At 42.0% G+C, this 27,738-nt stretch overlaps 1 protein-coding gene across 1 annotated transcript in view; it reads right to left on the bottom strand.

Moving 5' to 3' along the window:
* INPP5A (inositol polyphosphate-5-phosphatase A) overlaps positions 1-24,312 on the bottom strand; it is a 327,681-nt gene extending 303,369 nt beyond the window's left edge. Inside the window, exon 1 of the mRNA XM_083363640.1 lies at positions 23,446-24,312. Coding sequence (XP_083219766.1) covers positions 23,446-23,520 — 75 coding nt within the window. The 5' untranslated portion in view covers positions 23,521-24,312. The remainder of the gene's footprint in view (positions 1-23,445) is intronic.
* Positions 24,313-27,738: the final 3,426 nt, after the last annotated feature.

Genomic DNA, 27,738 nt, shown 5'->3' with positions numbered 1-27,738 from the left:
CACACTTTAACAAATGGTCCATGCTGAAAGCAAAGTTTTCCAATGTATCCAATATCTAAATGTGTTCTGTAAAATATCACATGCACTTCACCTTTCCCAGTTGAAGTATGCCCAGTTGAAGTATACCAAGAAAAATTATCACTCCACTGAAGTTCATTTAAACTTGACACGTTTTCTGTTAGTGATTTTTTTTTGTCCTGTCTGTAAGTAATCTCCATGAGTTATCCTCATAAACACTGTCACCTAACATTAAACTTTATAAATATTTGGAAGCTAACCATTGGAACAAAGTCTGTATTTTATGACTCTATCTTTCCAAACATTAACTGGTCTTTATGAAAATAATTAACCCCTCAGGTTCCCATGGTTAAATCTGTTCTTTCCGATGCTCCAAACAAGGATTAATTTGTATTTTTTTAAAAAAACAAATATTTCGGCATTGTAAAGTACACATAGTTCTTGATTTGTGAGCACAATTGGGACCAGAATTTCTGCTGCTAAGCAAGGCAACTTTTAAGTGAGTTGTACATAATTTCATGACCCTTTTTTCCCCCGTGACTTTGAAGTGAATCACTACAACTCTTAAGTGATTTTTGCACTTGTTAAGTGGATCTGGCTGCCCCTATTGATTTTGCTTGTTGGAAGTTGGCTGGGAAGGTCACAAATGGCAATCACATTATCCTTGGATGCCGTAACTGCCATAATTACATGGTGATTGCCAAGCATCTGAATTTTGATCAGAGGACCGTGGGGACGCTGCAACAATTGTAAGTCATTTTTTTCCCCTCAGTGCCTTTGTAACTGTGAATGGTTGCCAAAAGAATCATTGTAATCAAGACTACCTGTATGTCCTCACCAAATTTACCCTTATTAGTATATAGACCAGGGGTCCTCAAACTTGGCCACTTTAAGACTTGTGGACTTCAACTCCCAGAATTCCCCAGCCAGCATGGCTGGCTGGGGAATTCTGGGAGCTGAAGTCCACAAGTCTTAAATGGCCATGTTTGAGGATCTGATATAGACTGTCACACTTCAGCGTGACGCTGAAAATGTTTTTAAAAGGACAGGCAAGATATCTGTCCTACATATGCCTCTTAATATTACTCTTGTGGCTATCAAAAATAGCTGCCCTTCCTTCCACCTCCAGGTTGAGCATTCTTGCTTACTTATTCAGCATTGCTGGCAATGGCCCAGCATTCAACTCTTTTTTTTTTAATGAGAAGGGACCACTTGCATGAAGTCATCATCCAAATGCTGGCTCTCTACCACCCCCAAGGCTAGCAACTCTTACTGCTGTCTTGGCTTAGAAGGTAGGGTATTGCCACATTGCCCTTTCAGGCTGCTATGCTTGATCCAGGTGCCACAGACTCACTGCTGTTGATGCCACAAACTACTTTGCCCATCGTGGACAAAGAGGTCAGATTTAGCAAACTGCAGTCCTGCCACCCTGCAGCTGTCCTTCACCGATTCCACTTCTCGCTTCCTGTATTGCAGGGGTGTCAAACTCAATTTCATTGAGGGCCGCATCAGCATTGCGGTTGCCCTCAGGGGGCCGGGTGGGTGTGGCCTGGGTGGGCGTGGCCTACTGGGTGGGCGTGGCTAGAGTGCGTATGGCCTACCGGGTGGGCGTGGCCAGCTCTTCATCGTTCGCATCAAGGGTGCCTATGGGGGCCTGGGCAGGAGTGGGACAGATCTGGGGGTCTCTGGCGGAAGGAGGGTCTCTGGGCCAGGGCCAAGGCAGTGGGGGCCGTTCCCTCACTGTTTCCAGGATGGCTTCGCGGGCCACATGAAACCACTTCACGGGCCGGATCTGGTCCCCGGGCCTTGTGTTTGACATGTCTGCTGTATTGCATTCAATCCTCTGGGCACTGCAGCTGGCCAATCAGATTGCTTTGTCATGTGGCTTCATGTCCTGGAGTAGGGCTGGAGGGAGGAAGCCTTTACTCTTGTAAATGTGCCCACCTGGATTTTGAGTTCGGCATCAGAAGAACTTGGATTTCTCATACAATGGTTCACTTCTCCTGGACTTTTTTCAATTATGTAATGAAAAAAGTTATACAGATGACCTATTTTAATGGTTTGGTTTGTGTATTTTAAAATCTTGGAGGTCAGATATTTATAAACCACCTAGAGTAGCCCTATGGAGAGTGGTGGCAAATAAATTTACAGTGCACGATTACAATACAATACAATACAAGTACAATACAATACAATAACAATGACTCAACAGATAGACAAAAAGACCAAATCCAATCTAAACATCTGGCTGACTGTGCAACGAACCATAATAATGGATAAAAACTATTCTATAAAACTTTTTTTTAAGTCCTTGTGCTTCTCTAGTTTTGCTTTACACTTCTACAAAGCTATAAACTATTATTCACAATTAAGAGAAATAACTGCAGATATCTACTGACTGATTGCTTTAGAGCAGGGGTGTCAAACTCAATTTCATTGAGGGCCGCATCAGCATTGCGGTTGCCCTCAGGGGGCCGGGTGGGTGTGGCCTGGGTGGGCGTGGCCTACTGGGTGGGCGTGGCTAGAGTGCGTATGGCCTACTGGGTGGGCGTTGCCAGCTCTACATCATTCGCATCAAGGGTACCTATGGGGGCCTGGGCAGGAGTGGGACAGATCTGAGGGTCTCTGGCAGAAGGAGGGTCTCTGGGCCAGGACCAAGGCAGTGGGGGCCGTTCCCTCACTGTTTCCAGGATGGCTTCGCGGGCCGCATGAAACCACTTCGCGGGCCGGATCCGGCCCCCGGGCCTTGTGTTTGACACGTCTGCTTTAGAGAGAAAATGAGAGGTTCAACTAATAATTGGGGTTGTATAAGTTTTGGAATTGCCTAAGGAAATGTTTCTCAACCTCAGGAATTTTAAGATACGTGGACTTCAGTTCCCAGAATACCCCAGTCAGCCATGTCATGCCAGCATGACAGTTTGGGGAATAGAAGTCCCCATATCTTAAAGTTATTATAATTGAGAAATACTGAACAAGAAAGACTACATTTTCCCGATCTCTATATTTCTGTTCCGTAGATTTTATAACCTGAATGGTCAGTTATAAACCTGCTAAGGAAACTCTTCCCTTGCATGTTGCTTGCCCACAAGGAAAATGCATTTATTATAATCTAGAAACCACATCTGGGGCTTTTGGTTATGTGCTTACTTTCTCTAATTTTGTATTTAGTTTAATAACTTCCCTAATCTGTCCAACATTGAAAGAACTTGTATGCTGAGGTGGGAGAATAACTTCTGCAGGGCAACAGGCTTGTTTGGAGAAGAGAGTAATTGCCCAAGGCACATGAATTCAAATGTCTGGTGAACCTAAAATTGTTCCACATCATAGATCAAGTAGGATTATTATTGCACCACTGTGCTTCCAAACCTTAGCATCTTCCAAAAGATGCTAATAACTGAATCACTGGTAAGATTTTTTTTCCTATGATGCTTCGAAAGCTAAAAGCTGCACATAAATAATAGAAATATGTGAGCTGAGTAACAGTTGTTGACCCTAGAGACTTAAATGAATCTGGACACTTCCTCTTACTCATCTCAGAAACAAAATTGAACATATTAGAAGCTATTTGTCATTAAGGTAACACAGTACAAGAAATATGAAAAGTTGCTTATCAGCAGGGTAACTAGTCAAATCAGCTTTAGTGGCACATCCTGTTGAAATGGAAAAGCAAACACTGTGATGGGGGTGGCATTGGATGCTACATTGGGATAAGGGAATTAGTATTCCTTTTTTTAAACTTTATGGTATGCAATAAAAGAAAAAAAAGTAAACGTAACTGAGATAAACAGAAAAGTTTGCAAAATAATCATCAGGCTTTGTAAGATAAATGTAGGAAATGCAGGAAACGAGAACCTCTTGGGCTTTTGAAAATGTCTTTATTGCCAGTAGGGTAACATAACAGAATCAGAAAGTCTTTCAAAGCAGTACTGCAGATCAATGTATTCCTGCAGTAGTTTGGGTGGAGTCATTCACGAACCTCTTTCTCACCTTTCCCTCTTTCCATGAACCAAGGAATCTTTTCCGTAAAGGTTCAAATCTCTCCGGTGATTATTTTGCTCCCTTTCTCTTTTCACAAGTCCTGTTAGAGTCTAATGTCTAGTAACTAGACATTCCACTGAGTCATATGTCTCCTTACATGCCTAGCAAAGCAGCCTTCATATCATATTACATCATACAATTATTGTTTGAATCAGTTCACTTAAGAATAAGAAAGTAGTGAGAAATCAATATGTAAGTTATGTGCAATCCAGATTTCTAAATAGTCCTTCTTAACAGGACTGTGGTGATAAAATTCTTCTTTAGATATCAAAAGAAAACTAATTGTTTAGGGCCACAGTAAACAGGTGGTCCTTGACTTTGTTTGTTGACTTTCAATGTTACAACTCTGAAAAAAGTACCCTATGACCATTTTTCAGACTTAGGACCGTTGCAGTATCTCTGTGGTCACATGATCAAAATTTGGACGCTTGGCCACTGTTTCATATTTAAGACAGCTGAGTGTCCCAGTGTCATGTGATCAGCATTTACGACCTCCTGACCAGCAAACTCAATGGGAAAGTCAGATTCACTTAACAGGGTTACTAACCGAACCATTTAAGTAATTCACTTGACAAGTGTAGCAAGGAAGGTCGTAAAATGGGGCAAAACTCACTTAACAACTGTCTCACTTAGCAACAGAAATTTTGGGCTCAATTATGGTCATAAGTCCACAATTCATTAGGACAGTTAGTTGGTCTAGTGCAGGGGTAGGCAACCTCGGCTCTTTTATGACTCATGGACTTCAACTCCCAGAATTCCTGAGCTGGCTCAGGATTTCTGGGAGTTGAAGTCCATGAGTCATAAAAGAGCCGAGGTTGCCTACCCCTGGTCTAGTGGTTAAGGGGTTATGCTAGGAGTAAGGAAACCTGAGTTCTAGTCCTGCCTTAAGGCCTATGCTGGCTCAGGATTTCTGGGAGTTGAAGTCCATAAGTCATAAAAGAGCCGAGGTCGCCTATCCCTGGCCTAGGCCAATGGTTCTCATTCTCAGGAAGTAAGATAGGATGACATGACTGGCTAGAGTCTTCTGGGAATTAAAGTCCACACATCTTAAAGTTCCCAAGGTTGAGGAACACAGCTCTCGGTGGTCAAATAAATATTCACAGATTCCTAAAAAGCAGGGCCAGCCTCTTCTAACAGAACTGTTTATATTCTCAGCCGACTAATTATATTCTTTCCCCTCCTTTTCCAGTCTCCATCCACATTCCATGGCTACCGCTTAGCTAAGGCTTAGCCTGCTTAGTTCTTATCAGGCTGCATTTTCTTCATACCCATTTCTTCTCCTTCCATGTCTTGTTTTTGTTTTGCAGGACGCCCTTATTTCTATAAGGTTTGCGGTGTTCCTGAGCATGACATTTTTTTTTTATCAGTGGTTCCCTTCTGATTAGCTTTGTCAGCTCTTCCCCAACTGGATTTATGATACCAGAATTCTCCACCAATACGAGAATACCCAAACCACAGAGGTGCACTGTCTCCTCTGAAACGAAATGAATGGATCAAAAGGGCACAACTTCCATATGGGCTGCAGCCCTTAGAGTTCCTCCAAATATTGTTGCTATCTAATTCTAGTTTTTAATAAATCGCAAGCCAAGATTCTTCCAATCCCAGCCACATTTTTAATAGTGGCTCTTAATCTGTCACTCAAAGGCTAATTATGGTCCCCAATGGTGAAAGGATAGGGAAGAAAGCAGGCTACAGTTTCTACCAAATGGCAGATGGCTAAATTCCTGCCCCACAAGAATCCCTGGTAAGGATGGTCTAATTTATGAAATCTAGACTTTCTCCTTCTCCTTCTCAGAAATTTGGGGCAGAAGATACTTAAAAGCAATTGTTTCTCAAAGAATCAGCAAGGTACCCTGGTGAGATTTAAAGCATTAAAGCACCAACAATGCAACTCTGGAGAATTTCCTAATAAACAATCAAGAAGCTTTAAATGCTTTCTCAATATGTCTTTCAAACCCGGCAAACACATCGTGTTTTTTTTGAAGCATCTAACACTTCAAAAGAAAAAGGAGTCTTTGCTTCATCCCTTACCTCTTGAGAAGAGGTTAAGATTTGTGTTGGTTGTTGTTGGGAAAGCTAGTCTCAGAATTCTAATAACAGTAAAACAGAAACGTGCCACAAATCGTTGATGCCAATTTGAGCAGCGTAGTTTTGAAAACCATGGATCTGAAAATTCAACTTTTATTAAAGACCTTCAAATTATGGAATGCTGCATTGTGAAAAGCCTTGCATGCTGTTATTAACAGCATACTGTATGTCTGGGAAGCATGCATGGATAAGCTACTGTAGTTTTGGATCCTGAACAAAACACTCTGAAGTACATTTGTCGAGACAAATACACCAAGCTAACACAGAGCCATGGAGACCAGACTGCAAGTTCTTTGGCTTCCTTTGCTCACAGTCCCAATTTTTTCACTTACAACCATTTTATTCCCTATTATTTTAAAGTATACAATGCTATACACAGCAAGAGCTATATTACATGTAGTCCTCGACTTACGACAGTTCATTTAGTGACCTTTCAAATTTACAATGGCACTGAAAAAAGTGACTTATGACCATTTTTCAAATGTATAACTCTTGCAGCATCCCCATGGTCCCGTGAATAAAATTTGGATGTTTAGCAACCGACTCGTATTTACGACCGATGCAGTGTCCCATGTGTCCCATCACTTTTTGCGTCCTTCTGACAAGCAAAGTCAATGAAAAAGTCAGATTCACTTATCAACTGTGGCAAGAAAGGCTGTAAAATGGGGCAGAATTCATATTACAAAGGTTTTGCTTAGCAACAGAAATCTGGGGCTCACTTGTGGTTATGACTCGAAGACCACCTGTAGTACAGAACTAGAGGTAACCTCCTTTTTCTACAATTTAAGCAATTTAATTATCCTGTCATATTTACTTGTATCGATACATGTATTGAAAATGTAAAATCATCATTAACATTTACATCACAAGCGTACTGTTTGTGTCTATCAGCTGTAACGTTTCCCAACACAGGAACAAGACTTGAGCACATTTTCAGTCTGTTCCACCAAGAATAAATGAACAAGAGGAATAAAATCCCAAAGGATAAACAGATGTCCCAGCCTATAAAATCTGTACAATCTTTAAGGAGACAATTTATCAAGATGGAGATGGTTAGCAGCATCAAATTCCTGGGTGCGCAGTGAACGAGTAGGCTGGCTTGGTCGCTCAACAGCAAGACACTGGTGAAGTGGGCACAGCAGAGCCCGCGTCAGGTTTGGAAGCATCACTGCTTCAGACAGAAAGGCAGTGCAGAGAGTGGTGAGGATGGCTGAAGATTATTGGCAGTTCCCTCCCTTCCATCCAGGACAGAGCACATAAGCAGGGTCTGCAAGATTGTCTGGGACGCTACACATCCTCTTCACAACCTGTTTTCCTTGTTACCTTCTGGGAGGAGGCTCTGTGGTATCCGAAGCAGAACATCCAGATTCAGTCACAGTTTTGTTCCATACAGTATTAACCTTGTGAACTCTAAAGCTTCCTCCTTCCCTTATGTATTCAAGATGGACAGTGATTAATATTTATATGTTCTATATGATCTAAGATGGCGGCGCCTGGAATGGCTGCGGCTGCATTGGCTCTTGAAGGCAAATAGTTTTGGGAGGGATAGTAAGGGCTATAGGCCACATGATCAGGAAGATTTTAATGTGTTTGAGCAACATGGTGGAACTAAGGTAACATACGACCGACAATCTTTGCTGGCATGGCAAGTTTCTAGTTGCTTTGGAACTGTTGGTGAGACTGTTAAAAGTCGTTGGCACTGTTTGAATTTGTTCTACCAGCAGCAAGATCTGACTGCTGGCCCAGTGATGGATTGTATTGCAAATCAGGGCTGTTTCCAGAGGAGGCAGAGGAGGAGAGGACCTGGAGCTTATGGGCCGAAGGAACTGGATGAGGCTGTCGGAAGGCCCAGAGGAAGAGAGAGAGGCTTTTGGAGGCGTTGGTGGCGGCAGCAGCATGCTCCAGGGGCGAAAAGAAGCAAGGCCTCTTTAAGGAAAAGGTGGAAGAGTCAGGATCAGAAAAAGGAAAGAAGGCGAGGTTGTCAGAATACATGCAAATTTGAGGGCTAATCCACATGGAGCCCCATTTCCATCTGTCCTGTGTGCCATCGTTCACTCCCTAGAGACTAAAATGGACAATGTGAAATTTGAGCGGGCCACGAACAAGAAGTATATATCGGAGGTGGTGACCCTTTGAGAGCTGTATGCAACGAAATTTCATTTTGATGTATGCCGATTGGTGTACATTCAAGGTGACAATAAAGTTATCATCATCATATGTAAGGGTGTAGGTCTATACGTATGTTATATATAGTATATTTAAATGTGTGTTAAGTATGTGCACACTTTGAGAGCAAGCAACTAAATTTCATTTTTAGTGTGTGCCGTTGTGCCCACAGTAAAAAAAATGACAATAAAGGTTATCTAATCTAATCTAATTTATCAAATCAAATTATAATACTAGATATGCGGAGAAGAAAGGTGGGACAGATAACATTTCTAACACCAAATGAAGTTTACTTTGCCAAAGGTTCGTATGGGAAAATGACTTTTGCAGTTCCCGTGGGAATTTTGGGTTTCCAAATTTAGGTTACTTGCTGCAATAACATAAAGAAAGCAGGTTTGCAAAGTCATGGGAGGGGAAATATTTGTTGCTATCTTGAGTCACAACACTTGAAATTGTACGACAAAGACTACACTTTAAAAAGAGTACATCAAACTCCCAAGGGTTTAGGATGACAGCAACAAATGTGAGTCATTTCAAATCTTTACCAGTAACACACGGAACTAAAACTTGAACATTGGGAGAATGAGAAGAAGCACACAATGCTTTTCTTCTCATTAGCCAGAGCAGAGCTTTGCAAACTGGCAGTTTCTCCATGAACTGGGTGACTCCTTCACAGCCAGGATACAAAATACTAAGTTATTATCCAGTACATGTGGAAAGTGTCAACATGGACAAAACTGTTCTAGAGATTTCTCCATGAAGACATAGTTCAGCTTAGAGGGTACTAACCAAAAATAGATGCTTCCATTTGTCTACTGAGATATTTCATAGCTCCCTTTCAGAATGGTGTGGTAAACTTTCTGTCTACTTCATGTTTGTTACTTCAATCGTTTGGGGTTAGCAGGGAGCTAACTATATAACTGGCTTACAGTTGCTGTGGTTAGCCTAAATATTTTTGTACATATATTTTTATTTAATTAAAAAGTGAAGATGTTTCTATACGATCACATCCTTGTTGAGTTCATGTGGGAAAGTGATTTTTGCTGTAGGAAGCCCAATGGAGTAACAAGTAACATAACAATCCCACCAATCCCTGGGCAAAGGAAAGGAGTCCTACTCCATCCTATTGATTAACAGGATGCTATGGAGACTTCCCTAAACCAGGGCTTTTCAACTGGTGGCACGCGTACCACCTGTGGTACATTGGCACTTGGCACACGACCATCCTAGAAAAGTGGTAGCAGGGGAGGGGAATGAGCTGAACCGGCGGCAGCACCGCACAAGCCTGAACGAGAGATGGCTGGAGCTGCAGGACTGTCGGGGCTCAGAGGAAGCGCCAGGATGAGCGCCAGGCTCCAGATGGAGCTCAGCACTGATCCTAGTGCTTCTGCTGAGCCCAGAAGAAGCACCAATCAGCTGGAAAGCGGGACTGATCCTGGCGCGTCTGCTGAGCCCAGAAGAAGTGCCGATCAGCTGGAATGTTGCAGCATCTCCAGGGTCTTGTGATTTACATTCAGATGCTTGGCAACTGATTTCATATTTATGACGGTCACAGTGTCCCAGGGTCATGTGAAGGGACCAAAACCTGCTGCAACCACCCAGCAGATGGGGTGGGGGAATAAAAACCAAACACCCCCCCACACACATACCTGATGCCAACAGAAATGCTCACAACAATGAAAACCTCAGACAGGAGGAAGAGTGCGGCCAGGTAGGCAGGCGTCTCACTCAGTTGTGGCTTGGGGGGAGGGAAGGGGACAACTACCCCCCCCCGAAAATTCTGCCCTTTTACAAAAGCAGGATGAAAACTCCCAAAAATGACAAGGGAAAAGGTTAAAAGAGAAAAGTGTCTCCCAATGGCTTGTAAAGACCACAAAAGGAAAAAAATGTGGCTTTCTTTCATTGTAATTCAGAAGGAGGAATGGGAGGATGGGGGGGGGGGTGTGCTGTTGATTTCAAAGGAAGGGAAAGAAGGGATTTGGGTCTGTGGGAGACACAGCAGGCGAACGGTGATGGTGCGCGACTTCTGGTATGGGGGGGCGGTCTTTTTAAAAGAGCAAAATGAGGCAAAAAATAAAAATCCCCCACTCCACCCACAAGAGCTGGATGCGGATGTGATCTTTTTTTTTTCTTGTTCAGAAGAGACACTCATCTGATTTAACCTTTTTTCCTAGTCGTTTTTTGGAGTTTTCATCCTGCTTTCATGAGACGGCAGCATTTGGGGGGGGGTAAAGCTGCGCCGTTTCCCCCACCCAAGCCACCAGGTGAGCAATACACCCACCTGCCTGCTTTTTCATTGTCGTGAGCATTTCTGTTGAGAATTGGCAGTGGAGGACTGTTTGGTTTTTATCCCCCCCCCCGCTCCATCTGCTGGGTGGTTGCAGCAGGTTTTGGTCACTTCACGTGACCCTGGGACACTGTGACCGTCATAAATATGAATCAGTTGCCAAGCATCTGAATGTAAATCACAAGACCCTGGGGATGCTGCAACAGTCATAAGTGTGAAAAATGGTCATAAGTCACTTTTTCCAGTGCCACTGTAACTTCGAACAGTCACTAAGCGAACTGTTGTAAGACAAGGACTACCTGTACTTTATCACTTTTTCCTTTTTTTTTTGGTCATCAAGTTTTTCACACCTTGCTAGGCAACTAGCAAGAGTTGTGTTGGGAATCTCCCGATACTCCCATGTTACACCTCTGCTCCGTGAGCTGCATTGGTTATCAGTTGTCTTCCGGGTGAGATTCAAGGTACTGGTAATGGTGTTTAAGGCCCTACATGGCATGGGTCCAGAGTACCTTAGGGAGCACCTGCTGCCGGCATCAACTTCCCTCCGCCGTGTGCGTTCCCACAGAGAGGGCCTCCTCAGGGTGCCACCGGTCAGAGAATGTCGGCTGGTGGCCCCAGGGGGAGGTCCTTCTCTGTGGGCACCCCGGAGCTATGGAATCGGTTGCCGGTTGAGCTCCGGATGGCGCCCGACCTTCGCTCCTTCCGTCGCGATCTGAAGACATTCTTATTTGAACAAGCCGGCCTGGCCTGATGGGGGATGGGTTGGGTTTTTATGGTTATTTTTAATATATGTATTTACTGTTTTTAGTTGGGCATATGTTTAATTTTCTTTTAACTTTTGTATTTTTGTATTTTTGATATATCTGCCCTGTTCACCGCCCTGAGTCCTTCGGGAGAAGGGCGGTATATAAATAAAATTATTAAAATTATTATTATTAAAACTGGTGGTACTCGGGTATTGCCGTATCCTAAAAGTGGTACAATGGGTGAAAAGGTTGAAACGCCCTGCCCTAAACCAATGAAAAGGGAGGTACTTAGCGAAAGTGGCAGGACCAGACTGCATCATTCCAGAGGCCTCTGCAGTGGGCTCAGAGGATGTCCCGCTTTGATGATGTGGCAGGCTGGATTTTCAAATCACAGGAGAGGGAATGAATATCACATCCCAGGGATGTGAAATGGAAGCTGCTGGGAAGGTCGAGACCTATGGAAGGTACATGAAAATGTGAAAGCAGGAGGGAATGGAAAAGTGATTCCAATATTTCAGTGATAAGAATTAACTGCACTCAGCCTGCTTCCCACGCATACAGGAAAGAGCTCAGATGTTTTGATTAGCCACAGTTGACTTTTACATCCCATCTAATTAACTTATTACCACAATAGATAACATTAGTGTGTGTGTGCGTGCGCGCGCACCGTGCTTGTGTGTGTGTATGCATGTGTGTGTGTATACCTTACTATACAGCATATCCCTAGTATATTGTTATTGGTTAACCATAGTTAATTAGTTGAAACAAAGCAGCTTCTGCTCAGAGCATTTGGTTTAGTTTTAATTTAGTTGACTTCAAGCAAATCAAAGTTAGGGTTAACTATATTTGAAACATAACATAACATAACATAACCCAGATTGTTGGGGGCAATTAAGCTGACTTTGTAATAATGCCGCTTGGGTGTGTGTGTGTGAAAGCCCTAATAAGCAGGCATATACATAGAATGAAGGCTACTGCTAAGCACATTGATTTGTGCTTAGATTGTAAGCCGCCCTGAGTCTTCGGAGAAGGGCGGGATATAAATGGGATTAAAATAAATAAATAAATAATAAACTTAAAATTCCAAGCTTCACTCAGCCCTTTGCTGCTATATCTGAGTCAATGAGGGGAAAACAAAAAATGTAAGCTGAAAGTTTGCTGCAAAGCATTCCAGTCAGAACAAGCCGTTGTTTTTCTCCTGGCCTCTGAAACTGCTCAATGTATCTGAGACAATGTTGGATCACATAGGGGGGGGGCACTCTTTGGGTCTTCCCTTAAATGTTGCCATCTGGTTGGAGCTCAGAGACGTGCCTTTTCTGCGGCTGCCCAGACCCTTTGGAAGAGCTTCCCCCTGAGATTCAGAGCTCCCCCAATCTTTTAGCCTTCGAGAGGAGCTGTGAAAATTTGGCTCTTCAGGCAAAATGGGGGCTAGGATAGAAGTGACTCAGCCAAATGCAAATGTGCAACTGAGGAGATTTCATGGTACTGTGATGGGATTTGCGATACTTTGAATTTATTTTTCCCACCTTTATTATGTTTATAAATAACTCAAGATGGTGAACTTACATTAACGTTCTTTCCCCTCTCCTTCTAGTTTCCCCAAAACAACAGCCCTGCGAGGTAGGTTGGCCTGAGAGAGAATTCTTGGTCCAAGCTCATCCAACCAGCTTTCACTACTAGAACGCACAGTCTCCCGGTTTCTAGTTCGATGCTTTAACCACTAAATGAATTGTAAGTCACCTAGAACATTGTGTATAAGATAGGTAGTCATATATGTTTTCCACATGATTGAATGAATGTATTTTCTGGGAATCTGATCGTTGTAAGATGAAACTTGCTAGCATGCTCTTATCTTCAAAGGAGGTGGCCATTTAATATGGCCACCCACCCACCCACTCCAATTAATCACTGATGCTGGACAAAATCACACGGTTTATTTCCTTGTATTTGTTTATGACTGGATGGCACATTTTCAATCTGTGAACACAAATTCATTCAGTGGGACCATTTCTAGAAAGGCCAGAAAAAAAGAGGCCAGCCTTCACCCTAGAAACCATCCCACTTATACCTGATAATGCCTGTGTAACACATTTCTGCCACAGTCACAGAACTGTGAAAAAATGATGACCCTGTCGGCAAACTATAGACCCAAACAGTTCAGTCATGTAGTTTCCTGTCATGTTAGTGTGTATCTCAGTTTTCTTAGGAGTAAAAATGAAAGGTAAATATTACTATTTAAATATGAAGCCCGCATGTAAAACTCCACGGAGAGTAATCCAGGAAAATACCGCTTTTATAAGTTACATAATTATTTTTTAAACACTATGATAGCGCTACAAGCTAAATGCAAAAGCAACAGTGCTTTCTGCCTGCCCACTTTTAAAATAAACCTTAACATGCTCCCAAATCTCCCTCACACCAATTAATGTCAAACCAATACATCATGAATACTAGCCTGATTAGAGATAACAGGATTTTCCATCCATCAGGCAGACACAAAATAAGAGATGGCTGGTCTTAAAAGTTTCATCAGCAGCTGCGTTTCCCTTAATGAAAAATTACAATACATGACCAACCCAAACTTGAAAGAAAATAGCCAGAGTCTCCTGAAATGTAAGAATCTATACGCTGAGATTCCTTTCTTAACCTTTGCTGCACCTTCTTAGGATAAGAATACTGCTAGCTGAATCTGCCCCTTAAATGAAGGACACAGCATGAGAAATAAGAAGTGGGAACAGAATGCTGGAAAGCATTTGGTTTAGGTAGATCTCCCTACTGTGGCATGTGGTGTTTGGCAGTGGATTTGCTGCTTGAAAAAGTGATTTAATTCCACCTTAACTTTTTCCTTGCAAAAGGTGTATGGGGGTAATTGCTACTCCTAAAACTTACACTTCTATTTGTAGCACACCGATCATGTCAGTGAATAAATATTACTCTGGGTAAAAATACTGACTATATTGAAAATGTATTTTTCGTTGTGATTACAAATGTAATTATGTACATGCAAACACATAATATACTGTCACATAATGTATTTACATTACATTTACAAATACATTGCATTCCTCATATATTTTCCTTTGTAATTTTGAACTTAATATAAAAACTATACTGCAAAATAATCATGTATACACACACACACATATATGCATATACCTAGTGTACGTGTATGTGTGTGTGTCTATCTGTCTGTCCTGATGGGACGGGGTGGGATTTTTATAAATGGACTTCAATTTTTAATCTGTATTAATTTATTATGGGCATTGTTTAATTATGTTTTAATAATTTTTAATTTTTGTATCTAGTTTTTATGTATTGCCCTGTTCACCGCCCTGAGTCCTTCGGGAGAAGGGCGGTATATAAATTAAATAAATAAATAAATAAATAATATAAATATACACAAATACACACATACATCAACACACACCCTCTCAAGCAATTTCTCTATCTTCATTTCCTTTAGTTCTCGGTTTATTGTCTCGATGGGTTTTTTTTCCTTTACTGTTAGTAAAAAGCAACTAACAACAACAATAATTCACAGATTAAACAGAATTAACTTAGAGAAAGAAATTACTCTAAAAAACCTTAACCATCTTTTTTTCCTTTTATCTGAAGTCCATTTGACATTACTAGTGTGGGACTTTTGTTCCCACTATGACTAAAATTTAACATTTTGGTAACTTGGAGAGCGAATAGGAAGAAGGGAACATACTTGGCATTCTACAGAAAAACAATGAACCTGTTACCACAATCCATTGGTAAACTCCAAATAAATCTTGGGAAAACAACTTTGAAAGGATTCATGCCTCCCCAAAGCTTTTACTTTATGTAATATTAAGTTTTGTATGGAGATGGAAATCCTGTATATCCTCCATTCTATACATTATGAGATCTTTCAAAGCAGGATAGGTTAAATGTGCAAGCAATAAATACCAGAGAAAGGTGTCCCACAATTGAAGTATCAACACTAAACAAACAGTAACTCTTTCTCCCTTAAGTCTGTTCCAAAGATCTAAAGTTAACAACATTGCTCTAATTTATAGTTGGAGCAAAGACTAAAAATAGCTACAAGTCAACATAAATTTTAGCTATAAACCTCTGAACCTTTGATCGCTGCCATTTGATGTTACCCTAGATTCGCTGGTGTGATCAAATAAAAAGAGGCCTTACGTTTCCAAATCCATCTAGAAGAAACTGGGGGGGAAAAGGATGGTGGAGAGGAAAGAACAGTATATCAGTAATTTGAAAATACTTAATAAAGAGTTCTTGGTGCTCTTTGAGCTTGGTTGTTTGCTTGCATATGTTTCATTCCCCAACTAGGTAACTTCCGTGCTAGTGAATGTGGAATTTGGTCTCTGTTTATATGTGATATCTTGCCCTGCCAGTGATGGGCAACGAGTGTGTGTGTGTGTGTGTGTGTGTGTTATCCTTGGCATTTCCTTGATTGGGGTATCGTTTTCTGCTTGCTAATTTATTTGGCGTTAATTCCTGCTTATTTGGGCACTGACTGCTGGAGAGAATATATTTTAGGTTTTTTGTTTCCTTTTTAGCTTTTTTATTTTCTCTTTTAAATGGTGTGTAAATGTTGTTTATCTCTATATGTACATCAGTGGCTGATTTGTCTGAATGCCAAACTTCCAGTAATTCCCTAGCATTTTTTCATCTAGCTCAGGGGTCTTCAAACTTGGCCCTTTTATGACTTGTGGACTGCAACTCCCAGAATTCCTCAGCCAGTGTGCCTGGCTGAGGAATTCTGGGAGTTGAAGTCCACAAGTCATAAAAGGGCCAAGTTTGAAGGTCCCTGATCTAGCTCAATCCAGGATGCTCAATTTCTCAGTCAAAACTATGGTTGAGTCTCTGTCCGTGTGTTGTGAGATTAAGGAATTTTCATCATGTCTTCTGACTGCTGGTTGATGTTCTTGGATATGATCTGCTAATCTTCTACCTGTCTGTCCTATACAGTAAGACACTGTATCTTGTAGATCAGGGGTCCCCAACCCCGGTCCGTGAACCAGTACCATGGGCCACGGCATGCCAGCAACTGGTCCGCACAAACAAGGAAAGCCCCATTCACAGCATGCAGGCAGCACATAAAACCATGCCCCCACCCGGTCCATGGAAAATTGCCTCTCCATGTAACCGGTCCTTGGTGGCCAAAAGGTTGGGAATCTCTGTTGTAGATGACTCCTGTTCTTATTTCTTGAGCTGCTAGGTCTTTAAGATCTTTTGAGGCCTTTAGTTGGTTTGTATGCTAAGGCAGTGGCCCCCAACCTTTTGGGCACTAGGGACTGGTTCCAAGGAGAGAGGTTTTTCTGCAGACCACAGGTGGTCTGCTTTTGTGTGCTGCCTGGATCCTGTAGATGGGGCTTCACTTGTTTGCATGGCTCATACTTGGTTGTACGTGTGGGTGTGTTGTAGTTTCAAGAGCTGCATTACAGTCTCTGCTATAAAGTTTGAGAATAGTAATCACTTGGATGTTCTGATTTGCTGCTATACTTGTCCATCAAACTGAAAGTAGGAAGGTAGGCAGAAGTTGACAAGGTCCATGATTCTGTGTTTCAGTCTTAAGGTATTTGGCTAGATAGGCATATTGTGCAGTACTGCTGCCATGGATTCTGTCACTAATTCTGGATCTCTGGATGTCAAGAGTGTTGTGGCATCACATTAAATCATAATTTCATCTTCTATTTTTAATTCTTTGATTTTCTGGAGGCACTGTGGGGAGCTGATAAAACATTAATTCCCCTTTGGGAGTTTTTCAAGATTTTTGTAGTATGCTGGGACCCCTTGTACAGTAATGACACAATCGGATGAAGAGGTTTGTATATTTTGGGGTGCCCATTGAGGTGTGGGAAGATGGGTCCACTACTTTTCACCCAATACTGTTCTTCTTTTGTGAATTGACATTTCTTAGTTAAGTCACTGAGGGTTCTCTTGATCAATTTGTCCAATTTCTATATTGGATTGGTGATTCCTGGGATGTAAGCTTCATTTTCCTGAGGTAATTATTTGCTTTTTGTATGTATTGCAGGGCTTTTTTTGTCATAGAACTCTCAGAACGGAGTTCTGGCACCTTTTTTGGATGGAACCTTGTAGGGTAGGCAAGGCGGGTTGTATGACATGTATGAGTTCCGGCACCTTTTTCTTTTACAAAAAAAGCACTGATGTATTGTGTTGTGTCCATGATGTTGTAACCTTTTTTATAATCTTTTTTTTAGTCTAATCTCACAATTTTATTTTCTTGTGATATGACATCTTTTAAGTATAAAGGAAATCTGAGTTCTCATCATTTCGCGCAATGGATCAAAATAATAACCAGCAGCAGTTTTAGGGCACATTACTGAAATATTCCAAATAGAGTTTTCACTATACAAATCTATTTTTCAATTGCTAAAAGCTTGCAGCTTTTTCTTAGAATAGATATTTCAGTAAAAAGGACTGCATATAAACATTTTTTTATAACTGGTATTTCTAAATATTTGTCTAGTTTCTTTTTCCACTTAACCTGAAAAAAACCACAAAAGCAGAAGACTGGACAAAAAGAAGAAATGTTAAACCAGTGGTGTGCACTGTTGGTTTGAGTGTCACACCAGGTTTTGTATAGCATGAGAGCGCCGTACTTCAAAACAGGCCAGGACAGTGACTTTTGCACATCAGCAGCGCTGCCTAGTAAATGGAACAACTTGCTGACATTTTTGAAGATGGTGAAAACCTTGTTTTTCTTTCAGGCATGGAGGCCAGGATGGTGCCTAAGAAGCCTCAATCATGAGTGTCTATGAATTTTGTATGACTTGAGATTTTCTTGTACGACAACTTTTATTTGTGTATTGTAGTGTGGGTAATGGAGTGATGTTTTTACTCTGTTTGTCTTCCAAAGTTTCACTGGCTACACTGGCTAGGTAGGTGGCTGCATATATTTTTTTTAAATTGATTGATAATTTTAAAAAGCACACCTGCCAGAAGCCATAATTCTAATACAAGGCCAGCAAGGAATGGATAAATGGAGTTGAACTAATACATGTTAATTAAAATTAATTGCCCCCATATGGTGTCCCATGCGTAAAATTGAATTTACAATTATCTGCATATATTACCAATCTCTCCTTCACACAAAGACTTCTGGCCTACAGAAACACACAAATACAGGCTTTTCTCTCTTTCCAGGAGAAACAACAAAAAGGGAAGAAAACAGGATGGCAATGGGAGTGAAGGAAAAATGAATGAAAGAGATGAGGTGAGAGCCAAAACAAAATTTAAAGAATATTGCCCAAAATACATAAATGCAAATATCCTACCACCATCAATTGGGTAATCATTCTATTGTTATCATTATTTTGCCTCCTTACATCCACCATGAAGATAAATTTAAAAAAACCTAAATTTGATTATTTACAATTCAGCAACCGATTTGATTCCAAAAATCATATTTAACCAGAATTTAGAGGGGGGGAAAGATTAGTTTGCAAGTGTAAACATTAGTTTACTCACACCCACAGAAGCGCTTCATTTGTAAGCCCGAGGGCTTAATTTGTTTCAAATTAAATACAATGATTTCCCTCCTCAAATAATAAGAAATAATAAGCAAGGAAATTTATCTACTAGTTTAGTTTATAAATGTCAAACCTTCATTTACCATGTAGAAACTACTCATATTTCTTTCCATAGGACAACACTTGTAATTATTGTCCCAATTCTAATTTTTTTCACTTCTCAGTCTCCAGGCCTAGTCCGCCAGCAACAAGCTGAAAAAATAGGTCTTCTCCCCCGCTCCCCATTAAATACAATTATTTTAGACGACATATGTTTCAAGAAGAAATAAATATCACTGAAGAAGGAATAAAGCTTCCTGAATAAATATGCATAACGTATTCTGTGAACATCTAGTCAAAAACTTATTCATGATTATTCCCATTCCTGAGCAGTTAATAAATCACATACTTTCACTGAAAGTAGGTTTGTTTGTTTTTTGCAAAAGTCTCTGCACCTATTAGAAAACCACTGATAAACAGCTGTTAAGTATAACCAGCAGGGAATGTGTAGTTAGCAGCATTCATATTGGGTAGAGCAGTCCAGAAATCCTAGTTTTGGGAACAGTATGTTCTTAGGCCATGCAACTTTAATCTATTTGCAGGCCCCATTTTAAAAACGCATCACCCTCAGCCAGTCATATTTCATTTTTGTTGTCCAAACTACTTCATTTTCAAACATGCACTGTTTATTTAGAATCCCTTGCTTGGCAGTTTGTGAGATTAAAACAGGCTTACTGCTATAGGAACTGGCCACCAATAAGCCTTACATCAAATTTAGGCCCAATCGCTAAGAGTTGTGACTACAGTAGCTGTCACTCCAATATTCAATAAACTGGGAAAGGGAGAAAATGTTTCATTTCTAAATTCAGCCACATTTAGTTGTATTTATTCACTGAAAATATATGTAACACATTTTATCCCATACCATGCTCAGTGATGAATCACACGCTTTTCTGGTTTCCCAAGAGTTATGCAGTCTGTTTTGAAAGTGGCAGAAATGTTTCGGGACAGAATTTTTAAAATGAATTCTATTCAACAAAACTCTATTCACTGAGAGGTTTCTGATTACATGACACTTGTATTAGTTGATCTGCATGACATTGCCCCATTCTGGTGATTTACTACTCTCTGTTGGAAATAGGGCGTGGGTTCTTGATCCAACTTACAAAAGTTGTGCCACATTCTCCACGACCGTTTACTGGAATATTTTAAAAAAATGATTTATATCTTTTCCTGGACTATGGTAATAAAAGTCACAGCTGTATTCTTTTTCTTAACACTTCTTGGATATCAACGCTACACTAAAGGCTTAAAACTGTGTTAAATTGTGTACTAGTGAGATAAAAGGCAGCGTTTTAAAATAGTGGACACTGTTCCAAAGTGTCGCGGAATTCTCATCTCACAGGCTGTGGCACAGATCTTCATTGCAATCTAATTTGCAAGCACAGGCAAGTTTCTTTGGCCTTGGATAACCACAGCCAAAGTCCAGTCATATCTCTGCTTCATACTCTAGTGGAAAAAGAGATGGGAAGCAATTAAATAATTCTGATTTTGTTTACCAACTCTGTTGATGCCTGCAAGAGCAGAAATGCCATGGACCACAGAGGCTGTTACTTGCTGCTCTGTCAATGTAGAAAAAGAAGAAAACTGCAAGTGAAGTGGGCAGCAATGGCTTTGAGAAAACTTGGAAATTTGGGCTCCACCCTGGTCAGACGCTGCTTCTTTGACCACAAAAATAATCAGGCAGTGATTCAAGCAATGCCTGGATCATGTTCTAATAGAATTTCAGCCTTGCCTGTGCAGGTTTGATGGCTTTCATATAATTGTCCAATGCAAAAAGCCCACGCCGTCAGAAAGTTTTTAAATCCACTGAGAAAGATAATAAAAGTTTTTTTAAAAATAAGTACTTATTTTAAAAAAATAAGTACTTATGACCACAATTGAGCCCAAAATTTATGTTGCTAAGCGAGACATTCGTTAAGTGAGTTTTGCCCCATTTTATGGCCTTTCTTGCCACAGTTGTTAAGTGAACCACTGCAGTTGTTAAATTAGTAACACCCTTGTTAAGTGAATCTGGCTTCCAGATGGATTTTGCTTGTCAGATCGTAAAAGGTGATCACACGACTCCGGGACAATGCAACTGTCATAAATATGAGTGAGTTGCCCAGTGTTCAAATTTTGATCATGTGACCATGGGATGCTGCAACGGACATAATTGTGAAAAATGGTCGTAAGTCACTTTTTTCAGCGCCGTTGTAACTTTAAATAGGCACTAATGAACTGTTGTAAATTGAGAACTACCTGTATAATCATTCATAGGTGGTACACATTAATTCATTTACTATTTTAGGGATCCAAGGCAACATAGAATTAGAAAGTCTTGACCTATAGTAAAACAGACGTATTCTTTTCAATATTGCTGCATCACAATCTATGAACAACTTCTGTATTTACGGAGATCTTTGTGCTGTTCCCAAATAAACAAATTGAAATGGTGGTGGAACATAAGAGACAGCAAATATATCATACATTCCTCAGCATAATCCAGTTCTGCCTTCTGCTCATGTATACACATGCACACAATAAACTTTCACCTTTATGTGTACCTACCAACACTCTACATAACTACCAGGAGCCAAAGTGATTTTCTGCCTTCTTATTTTTTTAAATAGAAGTGCTCAGAATGCAGCTAGAAAAAGTTTTTTTTCACATTTGCGCTCTTTCAAACAAAAGCTGATCTATTTAAGATATGCCAAATTTTATTATCAGAAAACATTTTAAAGACAACAGGACATAACAGGCCTAGAAAGATCCATCACTTTAAAGAGGAAAATCATATTTTTAAACATACAGGTTATGTTCACAACCCCTCTCATTCCTTGCATAATCAGACAGGCAAAAAATCTATGCAAGCTTTCTTAACAACAGAAGGCCATTTCATGGTTACCCCCCCCATGCCTACTTATTTACATAGAACTGATTCATAATGTACATATTATGATTACAGGTGAACCATCTCAGATCTAATTCTTAAAATGCAACTTTTTTTTTCTAGTGAGGAAATTACCGTACCTACTTCACCAAGGTTTTCTCTAAGAACTTATCATAAGGACCACAGGGAAGGGGGCTTCCCCTCACAATACAAGGTGCAATTGTGGCAACCAGATCCACTCACGTGAAGGTGAACACAGAAAGCTTTTTACCAGATTTTATACAGGTAGTCCTTGACTTATGACCACAATTGAGCCCAAAATTTCTGTTGCTGAGACAGTTAAGTGAATTTTGCTCCCTTTTACGACCTTTTTTGCCACTGCTGTTAAGCAAATCGCTGCAGCTGTTAGGAATGCAGTTAAGTGAATCGGGCTTCCCCATTGACTTTGCTTGTCAGGTCACGAATGACCTCAGGACACGGCAACCGGCAACCGTCATGAGTCCGTGGCCAAACATCCTAAATTTGATCACACGACCACGGGGATGCTGCAGCGGTCGTTAAGTGTGAAAAACGGGTCACATTTCACTTTTCCCACTGCCCTTGTAACCTTGGTCACTAAATGAAGCGTTGTAAGTCCAGGACCACCCGTAGAAATACGTGAAAGCCGTCTCTCTTCCGGATATCCTTATAAAAAAATATGAATAACAAAAACGCCCGATCCAATTTAAACACCCGGCTGACTGACTGACTGACTGGGAGACAAACCAAAATAAAATTCAGTCAGGCTGTTCAGAGAAGAAGCCCCGGGCCAATCCCACCACACGATTCTCAAGCAAGCCGGGCTGGACGGGACTGGCTGGAGCTGCCCTCTTGTCAGCCCCGAGGCCACCGTTTGTTTCCACGACGCCCGGCTTCCCGCCAAAAGGGCAAAAGGGCGAGCAGGTGGCGAGCGCTCCGCGCGCCTTCCGCTTCCCAGCGCTGGGCGGCCCAAAGGGAATCCCCGTTCTGACGCGCCAGGCGTCGCCGCTGGCAACTATCCCCAGAACCGAGATTACGCCGTTTACTAGCCCAGCCGGAATGCGGGAAGAGGATGGGGGGGGGGGCTGAACTCCTCGCACGTCGTCCTCCCAGGCGAGAGACCGCGCGGGGGGCGCTAGGACCGGGGGGGAAACCCACTCAAGCGCGCACCGACCGACCGACCCACCTCTCCTCCGCCGCCGCCGCCGCCTCTTCCGAGCCACCGAGGAAGTCGGCTGCTGCGGTCGTGATCGCCGACCAGGGATGCGGACCGGGGATCGTTTCCCCCCTCGGCAAAGCCTCGCCCGGACCTTCCTTCACCCGAGATCACCCCCAAGCCGCCCGCTTCTCTCTGCCGGCCCGCCCGTGCCGCTTCCAAGCTGCTGCTGGCCAAGCTGTAACACCTTCCCCACCACCACCACCACTACCAAGATCAGGGGTAGGCAACCTCGGCTCTTTTATGACTCGTGGACTTCAACTCCCAGAATTCCTGAGCCAGCATAGCTGGCTCAGGAATTCTGGGAGTTGAAGTCCACGAGTCATAAAAGAGCCGAGGTTGCCTACCCCTGACCTAGATTATTGCAGAGGGAAAGAAAGAAAGAAAAAAAAAGCCCCAATACTTACATCATCGAACAAGGATCCAACGTTGGCGGTAACGAACAAGATCCCGGTGTTTGCGACGGCCCCTTTCATCGCCATGATATTGGCCAAAATTAGTTCTGGGGGGGGGTGGAGGGTGGGGGTTAGGTGTGTTGGTGTGTATGTATTTTTAAAGAGACGCTTGCCAACGTCTCGGGGAAAAAAAAACAACAAACTGCAATAAGAAACAATCAATCTCTCGGCGAAGAGGCAAGGAGGAGCGCAGGCAATTCGGGAGTTCCGAGGGAAGTTCAGCGGCGGGCTGGGAGCGGCCAGGTCGACTTTTCCTTCCCTCTTTTTTTTTCTTTTTTTTGCTTGTTCTCGTCTTCTCCGCTCGCCTCCTCCTGCTCACAGGTCCGCGCTCCGCGGTGCCCCAAAGGAGGGAGATCCTCGGCAATCTCCCACCGGGGGCAGCGAGGCAGGCATCAGTGCTGAGCCCCCGGGCTCATGGTTGCCGGCTCTCCTGCTGCAACGAGCCCCGGGGCAGGATGGGGTGGTGTGGGAGAGAAAGACTTCGCGCTTAGATTTTCACCTTCGCAGCCATTAGGTTCCTGTTTGGGAAGTTCCTGCTGCTGCTGCCGCCGCCGCCGCCGCCGCCGCTAGCGGTGGTTAGATCCTGGTGCATGGCAAGGAGGGAAAGCCAGGGAGGAGGAGGAGGAGGAGGAGGAGGAGGAGGAGGCGAGGGGGAGAAAGGTGAACAAATTCAACGAAAACTCTCGGCGGCGGGAAAGGGGGGGGGGCGCTCCAGAGGTGGCTTCCAGCGCCCTCGGTTGCAGAGCGGAGCGGGGCAAAAGAACCCCCGAGCCGATCGGTTGGGCAGGAGAGCCACCCGCCTCCTCCTCCTCCTCCCCGACTTCCCCGCATCTGCCTTGAAAGAACAGAACGAGCGGCGAGGCGACTAGATCGCTGCACTCCCCTGACGTCACGAGCTTGACAGGCTTCGTCTTAAAAGGGCAACGCCGGCCCGCTCCCAGAGTCCCGCCGGGGCTCAGCCCTGCCCAGCCGCCTTCCAGCCTCTTTCCTAGAAAGGGGCCGGAGGAGATGGCCGCGATGTGCCTTGGAAGGGGATGGGGTGTGTGTGTGGGGGGGTGGGGGTGGGAATGGGGGGTGGGGGAGGAAGCAGCAGTTTGCCCGGCGGAAAAATACAGCTTTTTTTTTTTTTGTGCAAAGATTGGCTTGAGTCGCGCGCGCTGAGAATCGGCGAACATTTTGGCGCAACGGGCCAGGAGGTGAAACTGGCGTTTGCAGCGATGTCTGAATCGCACGACACGCTGACAGTGACTACTATTGCTGGATGTTAACGACCGTGCATTCAGAGAACGTGCTATAGTAACTTCCGGTCTCCTTGGACGATACATTTTCGTTCGGGGGGGTGGGGGTGGGGGTGGTCAGTTTATGGAATAGGATGTACTTTCAGGCTGCGGATGTGCTGCTCTGCGGTTAAGGTCAAGAAATTATCTCGACATTTATGCTGGCTCCCTTTAAACGTAGCATCCAGGAACTCTTCAGGATTTGCCTTTTCCATTGTTGGCCCATAAATAGACTGACATCGATGCAAAGATCTTGGGAACAGAGGGGTTAATTAACAGCGTAACACTTAATATGTGCCTGTACAAACAAAAAAAAAAGTTTCCAAATCCTGACCACCACCACCCCCACAAGGGAAAGATGGATATACAAGGTTTTGACTTTTTCTGTTGCATACTCACTTGTGCACAGTTGGGTCCAGGGCTTTTTTTCCTTATAGAACGCTCAGAACGGAGTTCCGGCACCTTTTTTGGATGGAACCTTGTAGGGTAGGCAAGGCGGGTTGTATGACATGTGAGTTCCGGCACCTTTTTCTTTTACAAAAAAAGCACTGGTTGGGTCCAACATGGAAATGATGGCTGTGAACTGATGTCCTGCCTTCCATCCTTCCACTGAAATTCTACATGCCAAACAAGAAATTACATCTACAGTAAACCTGTGGTCTGTTCTATGAACTTTGGCCAAGTACTTTGAACTGCTCACAGCTATTGATAATTAATACTCAGTTTCAGTGTATTGTTTATTAACCAAAGGATCGTATCAAATGATAATTAGTACTCAAATTTAAGTTTCGACTATCCTAAGAAAAATTCTGTAGTCTTTGAGAAAGGAAAACAATCACTAGCAAATAATCCCCATGATATATTCATAAATTTCAGACTGCCCGGAAACTGTTCTCCTAAGAGAAATTGCTGTGTTTAAAATACATATAAGAATATTTCATTAGCATCTATAATTTAATTCTGTTTTTTTAAAAAAAACTAGTGAGGTCTATCAACTATGCAAAACTCAGGTGCAAATTGAGTGCCGTGTACAGAATTTGACTAGCTTATTTGCTTTCGCAGATAAATTTCTGCATCTGATTTATAGATAAAGGATTGTAACCCTCCACAATTGATCCGTAGTGCTGTACAAAGTCCTAATAAAAGTCAGTCAGTTGAGATTTTAAATTTGAAGAAGAGAAAGCCTAAAGGAGAAACAACTGGCATGTGGCCAGAAACAGCAGCAATTTGCTTTCACAAGTATTTACAATGGATAAATCACTAAAATTAGAAATGTGGGTGGATCTATGCAAATCTTATAGATGTCTGCCAACAGTTGGATTGTGTGGGTGCTGTATTTTGAAGCTGCTTGGGTTTATAGGGCAGCTCTCTTAACAGTCTCAGGCCTTTTGATTCTGAAGAAGAAGTCCGGTCATTTGAAATTTGCCTGCCATGTCTTAAACTATCCGCAAGATGGCATCAATACAGTTAAACAGATAAAACTAGTTTTCCTGGCTTTATAGAAAGCTGTCCGAAAAGTTCACCTGTGATGGACATATCAGGTGAACGAATTGTCTTAATCTCCAGAAAGTGCCTCACTGCACCTTTTGAGAACTATACTTTGTTATATGGGTAGTCCTCGATTTACGGCCACAATTGAGCCCAAAGTTTCCGTTGCTAAGTGAGACTTGCTAAGTGAGTTTTGCCCCCATTTTACAACCTTTCTTGCCACGGTTGTTAAGTGAATCACTGCAGTTGTTAAGTTAGTCACACGGTTGTTAAGTGAATCAGACTTCCCCATCGACTTTGCTTGTTAGAAGGTCGCAAAAGGGAATCACATGACCCCGGGACAACGCAACTGTCATAAATATGAGTCAATTGCCAAGCCTCAGAGTTCTGATCACGTGACCACGGGGACAGTGCAATGGTTGTAAGTGTGAAAAATAGTCATGTCACTTTTTTCAGTGCTGTTGTAACTTAAATGCTCATCAAATGAACTGTTGCAAGTCAAGGACTACCTGTACAGTGTTTTATAATGAAACAGTCCAAATACCATTTGTTGAGGTTGAGTTTTTCAGATATAATTTCAGCCAATGAATTCCACTTTTTCTCAATTTTATTGTTCATGTGGATCTGTTCAGCAGTTACGAGACATATAAAGTGTTACAATGCAGGATTTTGAAAACATAGCCTACGTATATTTTTAGAACAAATATGTCTTCTACCCATTTCTGCTCATTTCCTACACGCACACACACACACACACACAGAGAGAGAGCACAGAGCAATAATCAGAAAATAAGCATTTTTAAAAAATATCTAATCTTATCTAAATGTCACTCAGTAAAGCAAAAATGTTTTAAGAGTTTGGTTTTGTGTTTATTTTATTTTTGCTGTACTTTATAGAAATCTGTTTTAAATTCAGTGCCTGACTTTACTATTAGTCTAGGATACATTCAGTTGATGATGGTGATGGTGATAATGATACAGTAGATTTGCCTCAGAACCTCAAGAGAAGCTCACATTTTTATGTTCCTCGTCCTCTTCTACTTTTTTGTTCTACAAAAGAAAAGTATTAAGGAAGATAATGTAGAACAAGAGAGAGAGAGAGAGAGAGAGAGAGAGAGAGAGAGAACATGCAAAGAACAACAACAACTTTATTGTCACTTTGAATGTACGCTAATCAGAATAAATAAAAATGAAATTTTGTTGCATACAGCTCTCAAAGGGTCACCACAAAAAACAACAACAATCTAGTTGGTTATATTTCCATAAATTAGAATATTGTGCTTTTGATAGATTTTCCCTAAGACATATTGAGATTAAATGAATGCTACAAGCTAGTGAAAGTTTTGAAGTGGATAAATTTGGGGAAAAGATGGTCACATCATTTAAAAGTATTAATCAAGTAATATAAAATATCTGTTGAACGTATTCACAGTTGATTTCACCTTTATTGTTAATTATTTAATTAGAAGCTGTTCCATTC

This window comes from Vipera ursinii (genome assembly GCF_947247035.1).
Source record: "Vipera ursinii genome assembly, chromosome: 5".
Taxonomy (NCBI): domain Eukaryota; kingdom Metazoa; phylum Chordata; class Lepidosauria; order Squamata; family Viperidae; genus Vipera; species Vipera ursinii.
This window is presented reverse-complemented; position numbering and strand designations above follow the sequence as displayed.